We start from the raw sequence: 20,999 nt of genomic DNA, 5'->3' as shown, positions 1-20,999 counted from the left end.
TTCCACTGCTCTAATATTTTATTTTGATTTTTTTTATAACTGTAAGCAATATTTTATGAAAACCAAGAACAACAATAAGCAAAGAAGCAGCCAATTTGTGACACAAATCTGATCTTATCTTTAGTGTACAAGTTGCTGAGTACATCTGAGTGACCGTTTAGTGTATAGGATTTACTGCAATATATAATCCAGTAGAAGATAAACAAAAACACTTTAAAACCTGTTCTTTTACCATGCTGGTCAGGACTTCCACCTTTAAGTTACCTGAATGAATCAGACTTGTTATTGTCTGAGACAAATGCACCAAAACAGCCCCAATGTCCCCCACCTACAAAGTAAACCTTCCCACTGACTTTCTCAAGGTCCAAATGAAATGATCACGACACTGAAATTTTCACTGAAATCAAAGATTTGATGAAGCCAAAAGGAGCACTTCCATATTCATCTTAATTAACCAACTAGCATACTGTCCACATCTACCTTCAGAAAGAAATGTAAGGTTTGCTGTTAAATACAGACAATTTGGACACTTTGTTTGTGAAACTAGACTCCATAGTTCACAATACTGGATATACTCCAAAACGAGGACAAAACCATTTGAAAGATTATGACCCTCTCTTAAACGTGTTTATTGATTAATCATAAACTACAGCAATTGCAATCTGTTAATATTTGTAAATAAGTACTCCATATTCTTTGAATACATTATTGTCGCGGGGTGATTTTCAATGCAAAGTATACTTCCTTGTTAGTCCACTATAAGAAGGTCATACCAGGCTCTTAGTTGGACCAGAAGAAGAGCAGCTCCCAGCAGTTCAACTTCAACACAAACCATGTTGTCTGTAGCTCTGCTGCTGCTGCTGCTGGCAGCTGGATCCTGTGAGTCTCTTTTAGGGAGAAACATTCAGGACCACAAAGCTTCTTCTGTTTATCCTTTCTGCACTGAGGCACAAAGTTGAGTTTTCAACTTTTTTCTCTCTCTTCTACAGGTGTGAACAGTCAGCAGTTGAATCAACCAGCGTCTCTGACTGTCAAGCCAGGACAACCACTGACCATCACCTGTCAGGTCTCTTATTCTGTTAGTAGTGACAGGACAGCCTGGATCAGACAGCCTGCAGGAAAAGGACTGGAGTGGATTGGATCTGGAAGAATCGGTTACAGCACATACTACAAAGAGTCACTAAAAAACAAGTTCAGTATCTCTTTAGCAGCTTCCAGTAAGACAGCGACTCTAACAGGACAGAATATGCAGCCTGAAGACTCAGCTGTGTATTATTGTGCCCGAGACACACAGTAACACAAACCACTGGTAGACCTGTACAAAAACCCTCTCTGTCCCTGAACAGTTAAGAGATGATCCACCAGATGACACAACCTCAACTCACTAAAAACTTCAACCACTGTTTCCTGATGAAACACAAAAACACCCTTTGAATAAGTGTAAAAGGAAAAAAGTGGAGGGAAAATAGCATTCTATCGAGAGTACCTAAATAAATCTATTCATGAATAAATACCTATATATTTAGTAATTTTATCTAGATTCATATTTTATTCTTGTCCAAATAAATGGTTGCCATATTGGGACTATAAGAAACTTTATATTTTGCTCTACATTATGTTTTTATGTTGTTTGGAAATTTTAAATAAACAGCAAAGTAAAAGTAGTGATAGACAATGTCCGACTAGAAAGAGTATATGAAAATAGATGTCTAGGTGTGATACTAGACCACAAGATCTGCTGGAAACCTCACATAACATATGTGTGAGCAAAGCTGGCAAGGAGCATTGCAGTCATGAGAAAAGCAAGACACATTCTGGATCATAAGTCATTGTACACTCTGTATTGTTCATTTATTTTACCATACCTGATCTACTGTGTGGAGGTATGGGGTAACACCTACAACACCAACCTACAACCATTATGTACACTACAAAAAAGAGCCATAAGGATAGTTAATAATGTAGGATATCACGCCAACAAGCTATTTTTAAAGTCAAGTGCCTTGAAGTTCAGGGATTTAGTAGAATTTAACACAACACAAATAATGTTCAAAGCAAGAAACAATCTACTACCGAGCAATATACAACAAATATTCTCAGATAGAGAAGGGGAATATAATTTAATTTCATCTCATCATCAGCCGCTGCTCCGGGTTCGGGGTCGGGTCGCGATGGCAGCAAGGTAAGTAGGGCACTCCAGACGTCCCTTTCCCCAGCAACGCCCTCCAGCTCCTCCTGGGAGATACCAAGACGTTCCCAGGCCAGATTGGACATGTCGTCCCTCCAGCGAGTTCTGGGTCTACACCGGGATCTCTTCCCAGTTAGCGTTCCAGGAAAACCTCCAAAGGAAGGCACCCAGGACGCATCCTAATCAGATGCCCGAACCACCTCAACTGGCTCCTTTCAACGCGAAGGAGCAGCGGTTCTACTCCGAGCTCCTTCCGGATGTCTGAGCTCCTCACCCTATCTCTAAGGCTGAGCCCAGACACCCTACGGAGGAAACTAATTTCAGCCACTTGAATAAGTGATCTCACCCTTTCAATCACTACCCAAAGCTCATGACCATAGGTGAGGGTTGGAATGAAGATTGACTGGTAAATTGAGTTTTGCCTTCCGGCTCATCTTCCTCTTCACCACAACGGTCCGGTACAATTTCCACATTACTACTGATGCTGCACCAATCCGTCTGTCAATCTCCCTCTCCATCCTACTCTCACTCGTGAACAAGACCCCGAGATACTTGAACTCCTTCACTTGAGGTAACAACTCATCCCAACCAGAGGGAGCAACCCACCATTTTCCGGTAGAGAACCATGGCCTCAGACTTGGAGGTTCTGACTCTCATCCCGGCCATTTCACAAACCGCCCCACTGCGCGCTGGAGGTCGCGTTGTGATGAAGCCAACAAAACCACATCATCTGCGAAGAGCAGAGATGCAGTTCTGAGGTTCCCAAAACGGACACACTCTTCACCTTGGCTGCGCCTTGAGATCCTGTCCATGAATATCACAAACAGAATCGGAGACAAGGGACAACCTTGTCGGGGTCCAACACCCACCGAAAACATGTTTGACTTTGTGCCGAGAATGCGGACACAGCTCTCACTTTGGTTACACAAGGACCGGATGGCTTGTTGTAACTGCCCCGGTACCCCATACTCCCACAGTACCCCTAACATATTTGCACGGGGTACATGGTCGTAAGCCTTCTCCAAGTCCACAAAACACATGTAGACTGGCTGGTCAAACTCCCATGTCTCCCTGAGCACTTACGCAAGGGTAAAGAGTCGGTTCCTTGTTCCAGGGCCAGGACGGAATCCGCATTGTTCCTCCTGGATCCGAGGTTCAACAATCGGTTCGAGCCTCCTTTCCAGCACCCTAGAGTACACTTTCAAAGGGTGGCTGGGCAATGTGATGCCCCGATAATTGGAGCACACCCTCCGGAATATAATTTGAGAGGGAAATTAAACTTAAAGAAATTATGTGTTCGTACAACTTTTAAGAGCATGGGGATTTCAATCTGTCGGGTAAAATTGTGGAACAGTCTGACCATGGAGCTCAAAGAAAGTACAAACATTACACAGTTCAGGAAGAAGTACAAAGGTCTGATTATCAAGAGATATAGAGATGATGAAGAGTTGTGTTATTGTAGAGGACTGTAAAATGTTGGTTTATAACAACAGACACCCTTCTATTTAATTTTTACTTTCCTTTCTTAATTTATGTTTATTTACTTACCAGATTCAGCTTCACTATCAACTGATTACACCTGCGCATTGAGTTTAGGTGCTATTACACAGTAACTCCTGTAGATGGCGGACTGCGCAGACAAATGAAAGGTCTCTGGTCTCTGTGTAGCTGTAGTTTAAGTTGTATTAACAGAATGTTGAGTGTTTTGGAGGCATTATTTTGATTGTTAGATTGCTGGTTGGCATACTGCTGTGCAGCTGGCTGGGCTCCGTTTTCTCAGTGGCCGGCGTGGGGCGGCATGTGGCCAGCGGAGGTGCAGCATGCATCACCTGAGTTTTGGTGGCGTTTAGCTCAGTAGGAGACACATACTACTATGTTTATGTGTGTGATTAACTTCTAATGCGTTTGTGTGTTCAGTTAAGTAACTGTCATGATAAAGGAGAGCCCAATGGCTACTAATGTTTTGCACGATGTGTTGGTTTATTTTCAATACATTTGGGTTTGATGGTTTAGGATTGTGTTTGCTGATTGGTGGACCTTTCTCATGGATACTTGCCTGTAGTGTTTGACTTTACCTGTTTAACACTAGAACGACCGGGATTTCACTCCTACCTAAAACCACCATGGGCGGTCAAAATGAACGAAGACAAAGAAGAAGATGTGACAAGGAAACATGGAGGAGAGTGAAATTACAAATACAGAGCAAGAGGAGGCATCCAAACCAACCCAAGATGGGGGAGATGAATCTGTTACTAAAAGGGGTGCAACTTCTGTTGTGTGGACATGGTTTGGACTTAAAAAACCCAACACCAAACAGAAAACTATACTCTGCAGACTGTGTTGCATGACAGTCATTGCTGGAGGTGGACATACTTTTAACTCAAGTGTTGTCCCACTGTACTGCCCTGTATTTTTGTTCAGCCCTTCCACGCAATACCAATACTGTGGTGGTACTAGTGAGTGGAAGGGCTGAACAAAAATACCTTTGAGACCTATAGGGGGCACCAATCCCCCAACACACACACACACACACACACACACACACACACACACACACACACACACACACACACACATTGGTGGTTTAATTTATAAAGAGAGGGTGAGTGAAAGAGCCAGTTGAAGCTCGTGTAAGTCGTAATTTGGATTTAATCATGAATGTCATTAACTTAAATTATGCTTAAAGTATGCTTACATTAACATTTTAGATTGTCTAATTTTGGGCCATGGCAAAGTTAGTGTAGTACAATTCTAATTTCTAATGCTCTAATATTTTATTTTGTTTCTTTTTATAACTGTAAGCAATATTGTATGAAAACCAAGAACAACAATAAGCAAAGAAGCAGCCAACTTGTGACACAAATCTGATCTTATCTTTTGTGTACAAGTTGCTGAGTACATCTGAGTGACCGATTAGTGTATAGGATTTACTGCAATATATAATCCAGTAGAAGATAAACAAAAACACTTTAAAACCTGTTCTTTTACCATGCTGGTCAGGACTTCCACGTTTAAGTTATCTGAATGAATCAGACTTGTTATTGTCTGAGACAAATGCACCAAAACAGCCCAAATGTCCTCCACCTACAAAGTAAACCTTCCCACTGACTTTCTCAAGGTCGAAATGAAATGATCACAACACTGAAATTTTCACTGAAATCAAAGATCTGATGAAACCAAAAGGAGCACTTCCATATTCATCTTAATTAACCAACTAGCATACTGTCTACATCTACCTTCAGAAAGAAATGTAAGGTTTGCTGTTAAATGCAGACAATTTGGACACTTTGTTTGTGAAACTAGACTCCATAGTTCACAATACTGGATATACTCCAAAACCAGGACAAAACCATTTGAATGATTATGACCCTCTCTTAAACGTGTTTATTGATTAATCATAAAATACGGCAATTGCAATCTGTTAATATTTGTAAATAAGTACTCCATATTCTTTGAATACATTATTGTCACGGGGTGAATTTCAATGCAAAGTATACTTCCTTGTTAGTCCACTATAAGAAGTTCATACCAGGCTCTTAGTTGGACCAGAAGAAGAGCAGCTCCCAGCAGTTCAACTTCAACACAAATCATGTTGTCTGTAGCTCTGCTGCTGCTGCTGCTGGCAGCTGGATCCTGTGAGTCTCTTTGAGGGAGAAACATTCAGGACCACAAAGCTTCTTCTGTTTATCCTTTCTGCACTGAGGCACAAAGTTGAGTTTTCAACTTTTTTCTCTCTCTTCTACAGGTGTGAACAGTCAGGAGTTGAATCAACCAGCGTCTCTGACTGTCCAGCCAGGACAACCACTGACCATCACCTGTCAGGTCTCTTATTCTGTTAGTGACTACTGGACAGCCTGGATCAGACAGCCTGCAGGAAAAGGACTGGAGTGGATTGGAATGATACTGGGGACACATCCTACAAACTACTACTACTACTTTCGGCTGCTCCCGTTAGGGGTCGCCACAGCGGATCATCCGTTTCCATTTCTCCCTGTCTTCTGCATCTTCCTCTGTCACACCAGCCACCTGCATGTCTTCCCTCACCACATCCATAAACCTCCTCTTTGGCCTTCCTCTTCTCCTCTTCCCTGGCAGCTCCATATTCAGCATACCATATTCGTTACTCCCAGTGAAAATCTTAGCATCTTCAACTCTGCCACCTCCAGCTCCGCCTCCTGTCTTTTCGTCAGTGCCACTGTCTCTAAACCATATAACATAGCTGGTCTCACAACCATCTTGTAAACTTTCCCTTTAACTCTTGCTGATACCCTTCTGTCGCAAATCACTCCTGACACACTTCTCCACCCACTCCAACCTGCCTGCACTCTCTTTTTCACCTCTCTACTGCACTCCCCGTTACTTTGGACAGTTGACCCCAAGTATTTAAACTCAAATGCCTTTGTCACCTCCACTCCTTGCATCCTGACCATTCCACTGTCCTCTCTCTCATTCACGCATAGGTATTCCGTCTTGCTCCTACTGACTTTCATTCCTCTTCTCTCCAGTGCATACCTCCACCTCTCCAGTCTCTCCTCAACCTGCACCCTACTCTCGCTACAGATCACAATGTCATCCGCGAACATCATCGTCCATGGAGACTCCTGCCTGATCTTGTCCGTCAACCTGTCCATCACCATTGCAAACAAGAAAGGGCTCAGAGCCGATCCTTGATGTAATCCCACCTCCACCTTGAACCCATCTGTCATTCCAACCGCACACCTCACCATTGTCACACTTCCCTCATACGTATCCTGCACCACTCCTACATACTTCTCTGCAACTCCTGACTTCCTCATACAATACCACACCTCCTCTCTCGGCACTCTGTCATAAGCTTTCTCTAAATCTACAAAGACACAATGCAACTCTTTCTGGCCTTTTCTATACTTCTCCATCAACATTCTCAAAGCAAACATTGCATCTGTGGTGCTCTTTCGTGGCATGAAACCATACTGCTGCTCGCTGATCATCACCTCTCCTCTTAACCTAGCTTCTATTACTCTTTCCCAAATCTTCATGCTGTGGCTGATCAACTTTATATCTCTGTAGTTGTTACAGTTCTGCACATCACCCTTATTCTTGAAAATCGGTACCAGTATGCTTCTTCTCCACTCCTCAGGCATCCTCTCACTTTCCAGGATTGTGTTAAACAATCTAGTTAAAAACTCCACTGCCATCTCTCCTAAACATCTCCATGCCTCCACAGGTATGTCATCAGGACCAACTGCCTTTCCACTCTTCATAGCTGCCCTCACTTCCTCCTTGCTAATCCGCTGAACTTCCTGATTCACTATCCCTACATCATCCAACCTTCTCTCTCTCTCATTTTCTTCATTCATCAGCCCCTCAAAGTATTCCTTCCACCTTCTTAGCACACTCTCCTCGCTTGTCAGCACATTTCCATCTCTATCCTTGATCGCCCTAACTTGCTGCACATCCTTTGCAGCTTGGTCCCTCTGTCTAGCCAATCGGTACAAGTCCTTTTCTCCTTCCTTAGTGTCTAATCTGTCATACAACTCACCATACGCCTTTTCCTTTGCCTTTGCCACCTCTCTCTTTGCTTTACGCTGCATCTCCTTGTACTGCTGTCTACTTTCTTCATCTCTCTTACTATCCCACTTCTTCTTTGCCAACCTTTTCCTCTGTATAATTTGCTGTACTTCCTCATTCCACCACCAAGTCTCCTTGTCTTCCTTCCTCTGTCCTGATGACACACCAAGTACCTTCCTAGCTGTCTCCCTCACTATTTCTGCAGTGGTTGTCCAGCCATCTGGCAACTCTTCACTACCACCCAGTGCCTGTCTTAACTCCTGCCTGAACTCCACACAACAGTCTTCCTTCTTCAGCTTCCACCATTTGATCTTCGGCTGTGTCTTCACTCGCTTCCTCTTCTTGGTCTCCAAAGTCATCCTACAGACCACCATCCGATGCTGCCTAGCTACGTTCTCCCCTGTCACCACCATGCAGTCTCCAATCCCTTTTAGATGGCGCCTTCTACATAAGATATAGTCCACCTGTGTGCACTTTCCTCCACTCTTGTACGTCACCCTGTGTTCCTCCCTCTTCTTGAAATATGTATTCACCACAGCCATTTCCATCCTTTTCGCAAAATCGACCACCATCTGTCCTTCCACATTTCTCTTCTTGACTCCATACCTTCCCATCACCTCCTCATCACCTCTGTTCCCTTCACCAACATGTCCATTGAAGTCCGCTCCAATCACCACTCTCTCCTCCTTGGGTACCCTCTCCACCATGTCGTCCAACTCACTCCAGAATTCTTCTTTTCCATCCATCTCACACCCAACTTGCAGGGCATATGCGCTGATAACACTCAGCAATACACCTTCGATTTCCAGCTTCATACTCATCATTCTGTCTGACACTCTCTTCACCTCCAGCATGCTCTTGACATACTCTTCCTTCAGAATTACCCCTACCCCATTACTCCTCCCATTCACACCATGGTAGAAGAGTTTGAACCCACCTCCGATACTCCTGGCCTTACTCCCCTTCCACCTGGTCTCTTGCACACACAGTATGCCTACCTTTCTTCTTTCCATCAAGTCAGCCAGCTCTCTCCCTTTACCAGTCATAGTGCCAACATTCAAAGTTCCAACTCTCACCTCCACATGCCTACCCTTCCTCCTCTTTAGCTGCCTCTGGACATGCTTTCCCCCTCTCCTTCTCCTTCGCCCAACAGTAGCATAGTTTCCACCGACACCCTGCTGGTTAACAGTACCGGTGGCGGTCGTTGGTAACCCGGGCCTCGACCGATCCGGTATGTAAGTCTTATTTATGGTCCGCATATTTGATTTGGCAAAGATTTTACGCCGGATGCCCTTCCTGACGCAACCCTCCCCATTTGTCCAGGCTTGGGACCGGCACTAAGGATGCACTGGCTTGTGCATCCTCAGTGGCTGGGTTTTATTAATGTCCAACTAAATGGGTGCCATATTAGGACTATAAGAAACTTTATATTTTGCTCTACATTATGTATTTATGTTATTTGGAAATTATAAAATAAACACCACAGTAAAAGCAGTGATAGACAATGTCCAACTAGAAAGAGTATATGAAAATAAACTCCTAGGTGTGATACTAGACCACAACATCTGCTGGAAACCTCACATTCAACCTCAATTCATTGAGAAGCACAATATGTTGACCGGTAGACAGTACAGGTTTGGAACAAACAGATCGACATCTCTGGCACTCACCGAATTAATTGAAGGAATAAGTAACTGCATAAACTAAAAAAAGTTTGCTGAGGGAATATTTATAGAGCTAAAAAAAAAGAAAAAAAAACTTTTGACACAAATGATCATAATAGATTAATAGACAAATTGGAAAGGTATGGTATCAGAGGGGTGGTACAGAATTGGCTAAGAAGCTATTTAAGTAACAGGCAGCAGTTTGATAGGTTAACATGAATTGTCATGCGTGGATATTACTTGTGGTGTACCCCAGGGGTTGGTTTTAGGTCCAAAACTGTTCATTCTCCACTTAAATGATATATGCAACATATCAAAATATTGAAATTTGTTTTATTTGCCGATGACAGGAATATATTTTGTGCTGGTGAGAATTTACAGCAGGTTTTGGAGGTGACCACAACAGAAAAGGAAAAATTAAAACTGTGGTTTACAAAAACAAATTATCCTTAAATCTGGACAAAACAAAGGTTATGTTGTTTGGAAATTATAAAATAAACACCGACCTGCTCTCAGGGTCATAGGGGTGCTGGAGCCTAACCCAGCAGTCATTGGGTGGCAGGCAGGGAGACACCCTGGACAGGCCGCCAGGCCATCACACAGGGCCAACACGCCAACACACACACACACACACACACACACACACACATTCATACCAGGGGCCAATTCATTACAGCCGATTCACTTGACCTACATGTCTTTGGACTGTGGGAGGAAACCAGAGCCCCCAGAGGAAACTCACACAGACACAGGGAGAACATGCAAACTTCACAGAGGACGACCCGGGACGACCCCTAAGGTTGGACTACCCCGGGGCTCGAACCCAGAACCTTCTTGCTGTGAGGCGACCGAGCTGCCCACAACCATTATGTACACTACAAAAAAGAGCCATAAGGATAGTTAATAATGTAGGATATCATGAACACACCAACAAGCTATTTTTAAAGTCAAGTGCCTTGAAGTTCAGGGATTTAGTAGAATTTAACACAACACAAATAATGTTCAAAGCAAGAAACAATCTACTACCGAGCAATATACAACAAATATTCCCAGATAGAGAAGGGGAATATAATTTGAGAGGGAAATTAAACTTCAAGACATTATTGTTTGTACAGCTTTGAAGAGCATGGACATTTCTATCTGTGGGGTAAAATTGTGGAGCAGTGTGAGCATGGAATTCAAACAACGTACAAACACTACACAGTTCAAGAAGAAGCACAAAGTTGTGATTATCAAGAGATATAGGCACGATGAAGAGATGTGTTACCTGTCTAAGTTTTACTGATCTCTAAACATGTATTACTTTTTTATGTTCCTTCTATGACACTGAGTGGATATGTGGGTTGTGCGTAGCATTGAGATGTGGTTATTCTTGGTACATGACATTAGCATGTGTTTTCTCTCTCGGGTGTTTTGATGTGGTCTTTTTTCTCTTGTTGTTCACAGTAGGTGAGTTTGTATTGTGCAGCACAACTTGTATTGAATGTGGACTATACAGTACAGTGGGAGTTGGGTTTGAAATGTATAGCAGATGAATTAACTTAAGAGTAGGGGAGAAGGGCTAGGAAATGTGTATACTTCCTCCTACTCCTTCTCCAACATGAGACAAATAATCTGATGCATACGGAGAGCGTGCTGGCAGCCAGACCAACATGTACCCTGGCTCTGCCAAATGGCTGAAGCAGAGGCGGTGCTGAGCTTGGGATTGGGGTGGGGTGGGGTGGGGTGGGGGTCCCCCCCCCGGCCCCCCAGCATGACACAAGATGGTAACAAGATGGTACATCTCGAGGTGTTATCCCTAATAAAGAACTTCCAAGTAGTTGCTTCAGAGGCATAATCCATAATAGCAAAAACAAGGAGTTAGGTGAATACAGTCCACCAAATGTTAGGATTCTGAAACTTGTATCCTCAGTTGAGGAGCACTTTTAGAAGCACACTCAAGTCTTTCACACGAAAAATGTCGGTGACATTAACTTTTGGTATATTAATCCTTTTCTTCAATCTGCCCTTTCGCAATGATGGACTACGCCTCTGAAGTGAGAAGTACGTCTTAGCAGGTTGCTTTCTATGGAGTGAATGGAGTGACTGACTTCTGGAAATGCAAAAGACAAGAAACGGAGGCAGGAAGTATGTATGTAAAGTCACCATGACGGTTTAAACTGCTGGCAAGGAGCCAACAGGAAAATGATGCTGTTGTTAACCTGTAAACAGTTGTACAAACGCTAACCTGCGAGTGCTACGTGTCCTGTTCAACTCATTTTGGGTGCTTTTTGATACTGGCTCCAACACTTCAGCACTTACTTGCTGCGGGCAGTGGAAATCTAGAGTCTTTTCCCCTCCGAGACCCTGCACGACTGCATTCATGAGCAGAGGACCTGTCACTCTGCTGGGAGAAAATCCTCCCCGAGCATCTTGACATTGGCGTTTGAACACCAGAATCTGTAAAACAAAATTTGTCAAATATCAGATGTGCAGTCGCCCCACAGACCAGTACTGACTGTCAGTTTACTGACTTCAAACTGGTGGTCTCTGGAGGGTCTGTCATCAGGGCCGGTGTGTTACACAATTTAACACACAAGCTGCAGGGACGCCGAGGGTGGGTTTCAGTCAACCAGAGGACAAACACACAGTCTGGGGACGTATGACAACAACAACAACACAACACGACAGCAATAACCAAACACCACGTGCATTAATAACAACTTTATTTAAAACACTTTACAAAGAAATAAAACCAAACAAGGCAAAAATAAGAATAAGACCAAATAAGTGAGATTAAAAATAAAAACGGTACATATAAAAACAAATAGCAAACATTTGTAAAAGCTTTCATGAAAAGAAAAGTCTTAAGACCAGGTTTAATAGAAGTTAGAGACTTGGGCGGTCTTAGTTCAACAGGAAGACAGGTCCATAGTGTGGGGGCTCGAACAGCCAAAGCCCCATCATCCTTTGTGACAAAGCGAGACCTGGGAGTAACCAGCAGGGTCCATCTGCGGATCTTAGTGGTCGACAGGGCGTACACCGGGCCACTAAATCACACATGTATGTAGGAGCAAGACCGTTTAAGGCCTTAAAAGTGAGCAGTGACGTGGTAAAACCAAGCAGGCTGGGGCGGTGGCGTCCATATTTCAAGAGTGGACCGGAGGGTGTGCTCCAGGTATCGGGCCTCACATGGCTCAGCCTCTCTGGGCCTTAAAGCTGAGCAGTAACATTCTAAACCCGACTCAAGATATAACAGGGAGCCAGTGTGGGGAGGTGAGCACGGGAGGGGTATGGTCATGCCTCCTTGTCCCGGTCACGAGCCGAGCAGCGGCGTGTTGTACCACCTGCAGACGGTGGAGGGAGCCCTTGCTTATGTTATTGGGTAAATGAGAAAACAACGTTTACCAAAAAACCAAAAAGCAAAAATAAAAACCGAGGTTGCAGCTGTCAGTCCCCATCTTGCCATCTGCCAGAAGAAAGATGTGTTCTGGAGCTGTGAAGTGTAAAGCGGGTTGTGTCTTCTGACTCGACAGTCACAGCACACATTTTGCTCACGCTACAAAACCTTATTAATCCACCAGATCTGCCTTACATATTATACAAACCAAAGAAAATCCAGTTTTGTTATTCAAATATTGCTGTAAGGCCTTGCTGAGACACGGTGTGTTTGTTTAATATTGACTTGTTCAACAGATGAGGAGGAGTCATGCAAAACATGGACGCTCTCCCTCCTTATTTACAGTGGATGACTTGAGAGGAGGGAGAGGAACCTGCTGCCTGACTGAAGGACACACACATCAGAAAACTGGTTTCACAATGACATGCACTTGTGTGTCTCTGCTCTTGATATGGGGTCTTACTGGTAAACATCTGCACTTCTTCATGTTCTGTCTGAAACAAGATGCTGATCACTGCTTTTACTCAGTGCTGCTGCTTTGTCTCCACAGGTGTTTCTGGTTGGACCATAACTGAGTCTGGACCAGCGGCTAAAAGGCCTGGAGAGTCCCACAAACTGACCTGCACATATTCTGACATCTCAACCGATAGTGGTTTTGGCTGGATCAGACAAGCACCAGGAAAAGGACTGGAATGGATTGCATTCATCAGTGGGCCAAGTGGAAGCACTAAGTCCTACTCCCAGTCAGTCCAGGGTCGGTTCACCACCTCCAGAGACAACAGCAGACAGCAGGTGTATCTCCAGATGAGCAGTCTGAAGACTGAAGACTCTGCTGTTTATTACTGTGCCAGAGACACACAGTGACACAGGAGGCTGTGGAGCTGTACAAAAACTAAAGTCAACACAAGTCAAAGATGGGTTTTTTTTCCCATATTACTAAACCACCGATATTACCTGAAAACACTACAAAAGATGTTGTACTGTTTTCAACAACACATTTAAATGTTTGCTCGCATAAAGCTCAAATTACATTCATGAAGATAAAAAATATAGCATTTCAAACTCATTTACCAGAAAGTAATACACACACACACACACACGTGTGTGTGTGTGTGTATATATATATGTTATTTGAGCTTTATGTGAGCAAACATTTAAATGGTTTAGTCAAAACAATATAACATTTATAGTGTTTTCATGCAATATAGTTAATTTAGTAAATTGAAAATACATTATATATATATATATACACAGTGCATCCGGAAAGTATTCACACCCCTTCACTTTCCCCACATTTTGTTATGTTACAGCCTTATTCCAAAATCGATTAAATTCCTTTTTTTCCTCATCAATCTACACACAATACCCCATAATGACAAAGTGAAAAAGGTTTTGTAGAAATTTCTGCAAATTTATTAAAAGTAAAAAACGGAAATATTGCATGTACATAAGTATTCACACCCTTTGCTATGACACTCAAAATTGAGCTCAGGTTCATCCTGTTTCCACTGATCATCCTTGAGATGTTTCTACATCTTGATTGGAGTCCACCCGTAGTAAATTCAATTGATTGGACATGATTTGGAAAGGCACACACCTGTCTATATAAGGTCCCACTGTTGACAGTGCATGTCAGAGCAGAAACTAAGCCACAAAGTCAAAGGAATTGTCTGTGGACCTCCGAGACAGGATTGTATTGAGGCACAGATCTGGGGAAGGGTACAAAAGAAGTTTCCACAGCTTTGAAAGTCCCGAAGAGCACAGTGGTCTCCATCATTCGTAAATGGAAGAAGTTTGGATCCACCAGGACTCTTCCTAGAGCTGGCCACCCAGCCAAACTGAACAATCGGGGGAGAAGGGCCTTGGTCAGGGAGGTGACCAAGAACCCGATGGTCACTCTGACAGAGCTCCAGCGGTCCTCTGTGGAGATGGGAGAACCTTCCAGAAGGACAACCATCTCTGCAGCACTCCACCAATCAGGCCTTTATGGTAGAGTGGCCAGACGGAAGCCTCTGCTCAGTAAAAGGCACATGACAGCCCGTTTGGAGTTTGTCAGAAAGCACCTAAAGGACTCTCAGACCATGAGAAACAAGATTCTCTGGTCTGATGAAACCAAGATTGAACTCTTTGGCCTGAATGCCAAACGTCACATCTGGAGGAAACCAGGCACCTCTCATCACCTTGCTAATACCATCCCTACGGTGAAGTATGGTGGTGGCAGCATCATGCTGTGGGGATGTTCTTCGGCGGCAGGAACTGGGAGACTAGTCAGGATCGAGGGAAAGATGAATGGAGCAAAGTGCAGAGAGATCCTTGATGAGAACCTGCTCAAGAGCGCTCAGGACCTCAGACTGGGGTGAAGGTTTACCTTTCAACACGACAACGACCCTAAGCACACAGCCAAAACAACGAAGGAGTGGCTTCGGGACAAGTCCGTGAATGTCCTTGAGTGGCCCAGCCAGAGCCCAGACTTGAACCCCATTGAACATCTCTGGAAAGACCTGAAAATAGCTGTGCAGCGACACTCCCCATCTAACCTTACAGAGCTCGAGAGGATCTGCAGAGAAGAATGGGAGAAATACCCCAAATATAGGTATGCCAAGCTTGTAGCTTCATACCCAAGAAGACTTGAGGCTGTAATCGCTGCCAAGGGTGCCTCAACCAAGTACTGAGTAAAGGGTGCGAATACTTATGTACATGCAATATTTCAGTTTTTTATTTTTAATAAATTTTCAAAAATTTCAACAAAACCTTTTTCACTTTGTCATTATGGGGTATTTTATGTAGATTGATGAGAAAAAAAATGAATGTAATCCATTTTGGAATAAGGCTGTAACATAACAAAATGTGGGGAAAGTGAAGGGGTGTGAATACTTTCCGGATAAACTGTATATATATATTCAATTCAATGTATTGTCATTAAAAACAAAGTGCAGGCACATGTTAAAAATGAAGTAAGGGCTGCAGCTTTGCCAAACAGTGCAAGACCGACACAGACAGACACAGTATAAGATATACACACATGAAGACCAAAAGATAAAAACAAGTTAGAAAAGAGCACGAGTACAAACTATTTGAAAATATCCACAGACATTCAGTGGGTGGCCAGGTTCAGCTGGGCAACAGCTTGGGGAAAGAAGCTGTTTTTGAGCCTGGTAGTGCGGCCTCTGAGGCGGTGCGGCCTCTGAGGCGCCTGTAGCCAGTGGCGGCGTAAGTGGGTATAATGTTATGAAGATTCTAAGGGCGTCAGACTAGGGGGGGTGTCACAACAGCGCTCAAATTTGTTTTTATAAATTTATTTCTAGTTTTTCCCCTTATCCGACCCGATTACCCAATGGCATATGGCCAGATCTTGTCGAAGACCTCTCTGATTTGCGGTCCACAGGAAGGACAGATCCACAGGAAAGAGCCCACAGGTTCAATCTGCAGTGGCACCCCCACAAAATTGTCATAGGGGTGGCCAGATCGGGCCAGTGAAAATCTTAGGGTGGCACACCAAATCGAAATCGGTCCGTGAGAGCGGGGGGGGGGGGGGTGCTGAATGGAATGCGTGCGAGCGGGGGGGGGGGGTGTGCTGGATGAAATGCGTGCGAGCAGAGGGGGGGCGCCATTGACACAAACATTTAAGAAAGAACACACATTTCAAACAATATTCAATACAGCTTAATTTATAGTAAAAACTTAGCTGAACAAAATAAATTATATAAAATTAAATAATAACGAATAAATAAAAAACAAATAACAGGGTCTATACAAAGTTTAACAATGGCTAATAAGCACCATATAGTAAGAACAAGAAGCAGGAGTGAAATATGGAGGACTAAACTTCAGAGTCTATGGGCAGCACCGGAATCAGGTTTGTGTTTACCCGCTGTAATCATGTTGGTACAGTTTTAGTCTCTCATGTGACTCCTATCAACTTCCTAGTAAACAAACACATCATGCTCCGTGAGCATCCAGGACACTTTTTAATTTGACACACGCTAAATGGTGACAAAATTCGGTTCTACACTGAACAAGACCTGTGAAACCGGCTATCAGCCCAACCCTAACTCTTTCCACAGCATTCTTTCTAAAACAGCTTAATGCGTCTGTTGCTATGTCTTCTGGCAAAAACCTCTACAAAATCGTCAAGATGAAGGCTCTTTGCTCTTTTAGACTCAATACTCAAAACACCCAAGTTACTCAGTCGTTCATCGCTCATGGTGTTTCTCAAGTGAGTCTTCATTAACTTGAGGACAGAAAAACTGCGCTCACATGATGCAGTGCTCACAGGTAATGCCAGTGCTATTTTGCAAAGTTTAAACAGTGTGTTCAATACCTCACTATATGGCTTCAGGAAGACTGTGAGCTCCATCAAATTGTTTGGGACCTCCAAGCCACTACGTTTCTTCCTCTCAAGAATTCTATTCAGCTGAGGTAACTCGTATTCAAGATCCTCAGTGTTGGAGTTGTACAGTGAGGCAAATGCATGCACTGTATGATTATCACAAAATGTGGGACTGCATGGGTTCAAGGCATGTATGCCTTCCATTAGAACACAGTTATCTTTTGAAAATCTCCTCTTTACCTCAGACAGAAGCACATCAACAACAGGAATGAACGTTCCTTTACGAAATGACTCCTTATCTGTGTTGCCACGTTTTTGAGCTATTGGAGTGGTCATATAAAAACCTTCAAGATGTCTTGGTGTGACCTGACGGCCTGGAGGTGCAGCACCTATGTTGCATTCCTCTGCAAGGGTCACAGTTTTCTCTCAAATCTCATCAAAGAGAGCTCCCTCTCTAAGACTGCTCAATGTGTCAACAAGAGACTCACCAAGAGTAATAGCTGTCCCCAACTTGAGTTGAGGGGATTGTAGAGCATCAGAAAGAAATCTTACCTCACCAAAAATTTGGGTGAATGATACAAGAAGGCCAACAAACTTCAGATCTATTTGGGCTAATAAACCTCTTGCCTCTAAAGCCGTGTCACCATTTCTGTCATTGGATATTTCTTTCAGTAGCTGTATGATGGCTGACAGTCTGTCCCTCACTGTCTTGCAAGAGTTGTATCTACATGCCCACCGTGTCTCCATTAGCCTTTGCAACTCTCTTGGGGCTGTCCCCGGAAACATCTCCCTCTGTACCTCTGGCCACCTTTGGTGCACATACGACCCTGACACAAACACATAGAGTTTCTGCAGAAGAGAAAAGAAACAGTAGGCTTCAGGAATGATTTTCACAGTGTCAACTAACACTAAATTCAAGCAATGTGCATTGCAGTGAATGTAGAATGCTAAAGGTGCCTCTGCTTTAAAGTGGGCCTGCACACCAGTGTTTTTACCACTCATCACTGAGGCACCGTCATAAGCTTGCCCAACCAGGTGGTTTTTATAATCAAGGCCATACTTTTGCAGTACTTGTATTATTTTTGTGCAAGTGCTGCTGCATCAAGACGCTCAGCCGCTTCAAATGTTAGGAAACTGTCACGTACTTCTCCTTCATAATAGTACCTAATTACAAAGGACATCTGTTCCTTCTTGCTAATGTCTTTGGTTTCATCAACTAAAATGCTGAAAGCGTCAGTTTGGGAAACCTCACTTATTACAGAGGTGCAGACCATTTCTGCCAGGCAGTCGATTATCTCATTCTGCATTCTATGGCTAAGGTAGGTTGGACTGTCATTTTTATCTTCACACGATTATCGTGTTTAGCTAAAAGTTCCATGATGGACAGGAAATGACCTTTGTTCTCACCTTCTGTTTGAGGATGGCCTCGCAGTGCAATATTTTGTTGCCTTTTCATATTCTGCCCAAGCTAACATCGCATTAACATGCAGTTCCGATTTAGCACGGCTTGAAAATTCCCCCGTCTTTGTACATGGCCTTCCTCCAGTTACAAAACCCGTCTATAGAGGTAAACGCAGAGTCCCCTGAAGAGGGAAGACTAAAATGCCGACATGCATAGCAGAAGGCTGAATCTTCAGCCATTTATAAGAAGAATACCACTCTTTATTAAAGCACCGTCTTCGGTCTCCCTGAACAGTCCTGGGGAACACCTTGAGCTGTGGCTGTTTTGGCCCCTCTGCTCTTGACTGAGACAGATCTTGGATCCAAGAGGTAAAATCAATTAAAGTAATAAGAACAGCAATAAGATAAATACAAATACTGACAGTATTAAGTGTTCTCCACTGTAATTACAGTTGTAATACTCGCCTATAAAACCTTCTATTCCAACTATTCTTCAGCCTCAACGACTACTGATAAAGGTTAATCATAAAGATTTTATATATTGCCATGAAACTTCCCCACTCACTCCAAACATACTGTAATCACAGATTTGTTAAAATGATTTTACCACGTAGCCATCCAAGTTATTATCATGGCCACACACAGATAATGTCCCCTGTTGGTGCAGGGACAGGTTGGATGGCTGCTCTAGCTCTGGCTGAACTACTCTCTGCTCTCTCGGCTGATGTTGCTCCCTCTTCCTCGCTTTCATGCATAGGATCTGCAGAGATGTTGGCGTGTTGTGACTCTGTGTCTGTGTCTGTGTCATGCTGCCTTCCTGCTCCTGCCTCGACTACGTGGTCCTCCTCCTCCTCCTCCTCCTCACTGCTGTTAGGAAACTGTTCCTCCGTCGACTGGTTCTTTTTTTAGGGAAGTAAGATGTAACTGATGATGTTGATGGCGACTTTCTCTTCATTATCTGCAAATTGACATGAAAGCACACCGCGGTCGGCACACACACCGACTACGCCAACGTGTGCTACCGGAACTCTCAGCTGTCTGAAAATAAAGCCATGATGATGTAACCGGTTATTTTCTGGCCCGGTGCGGGATTCCATACGGGGAGTACTGCACCGCAAGGCGACGTCACTAACCGCTCGGCTAAAGGGTCAGACCCGCTAGCTAGGGGCTAACGGGTCTTATTAGCAGTTTACAATAACATGACGTCCGACATTTAGAAACGAAGCTGGGAGAATTAGCATAAAGCTACTTAGCGGTTCGCTGGTTCCACTGCCCGCTCCGCCAGCGGGCGTTAGTTAGCCTGCCTGACACCGTGTTCATTCCAGCAGATACAAGATTCTGGCAACAGAGGAGCCGAAAGGAAATTAGGGTCAAAATTAGTGAAGCGAATGAGTTAATGATTACAGTTTGCAAAATGGGACTTCTTTGCAATTTAATTAAACTTACGGCGAGTGACGCGGTGTTCAAAAACGGCACCGTTTCTTCTTCCGCTTCCTTCTTCTGACTTTTCGGCCTTTCGCCACATTACCGCCGCCACAGGTGGGAGGTCGGAACTGCCGTTCCTCATAGAACCAGCGCCCCAGTCAGTAGAAATTGGTGGGCAGCAGGGGTGTATATTTATTTTACTCTGATTAACTGATTTATTTAGTTACTCGTGCTTTATTCATTTATTCATTGAGTTTTGCATTTATGTATTGATTGAAGATGACTGTATGGTTAGTGCGAACTGACTGGGATTTATTAAAGGGACGTGGCGGTGGAGGGTAGGGGGTTCTCTGGGGGGGCCAGTGGGGTGGCCAGCAATTTTCCAGTGGTGGCCACGGCCCCCCCGCCGCCCCCCCCCTTGGGGGCGCCACTGTCAGTCTGGGCTATGGTGGTGGTGTCACATTCCTTTTTGTTAGGAGCATTTTATATGTACATTTGTCAAACTAAGAAGATGGGTCCCTTATTGGAGAAGCTGTTGATGAGGGGATTGTTGGGCAAGCTGGTAGCATGGGATGAAGGTAGAGGAAGGGGTCTCCTGTTTAGAGAAGTCAGGAAAATAATAAAATAATTATTTGATTAAATAAATAAATAAATAAATAAATAAATAAATAAAGGGCGCTCAGTCATATTTCTATAAGGGCGCAAAATCCCTGGCGGCACCTCTGCCTGTAGCGCCTCCTAGAGCGCGGCGGGCTGGGGGTCCATGGTTGGGGTGGGTGGGAGCTCTGCTGATGCTGAGACCCCTTTGAAGGCAGCGTTTGTGATACATGTCTTTTATTAAATATGTATAGGAGAGAAAAACGCTTAACACATGGCAGTACAAGCTTGTTTCGTGCGTCGCTTCGTGTTGAGCGCGCGACGCACGAAACCAGCTTGTACTGCCATGTGGTAAAAGTTATTTTCCCCTACATCTGTACTGATATTCCCTCCTCATTTGTTGAGCACTTCTATCAACACCATTGATGGTTTCCGGGAAAATATATATATATATATACAGTGGCT

At 43.8% G+C, this 20,999-nt stretch overlaps 1 protein-coding gene across 1 annotated transcript in view; it reads left to right on the top strand.

Annotated features, from left to right (window-relative positions):
- Positions 1 to 5,777: 5,777 nt before the first annotated feature.
- The window catches only part of LOC130113248 (immunoglobulin mu heavy chain-like), a 192,585-nt gene continuing 177,363 nt past the window's right edge, over positions 5,778 to 20,999 (top strand). Inside the window, exons 1-2 of the mRNA XM_056280816.1 lie at positions 5,778 to 5,823; positions 13,332 to 13,641. Coding sequence (XP_056136791.1) covers positions 5,778 to 5,823; positions 13,332 to 13,641 — 356 coding nt within the window. The remainder of the gene's footprint in view (positions 5,824 to 13,331; positions 13,642 to 20,999) is intronic.

The sequence above is a fragment of the Lampris incognitus genome, chromosome 5, assembly GCF_029633865.1.
Source record: "Lampris incognitus isolate fLamInc1 chromosome 5, fLamInc1.hap2, whole genome shotgun sequence".
NCBI classification, from domain to species: Eukaryota; Metazoa; Chordata; class Actinopteri; order Lampriformes; family Lampridae; genus Lampris; species Lampris incognitus.
Note: the sequence above shows the minus strand (reverse complement) of the source record. Positions and strands in the feature narration are given on the sequence as shown.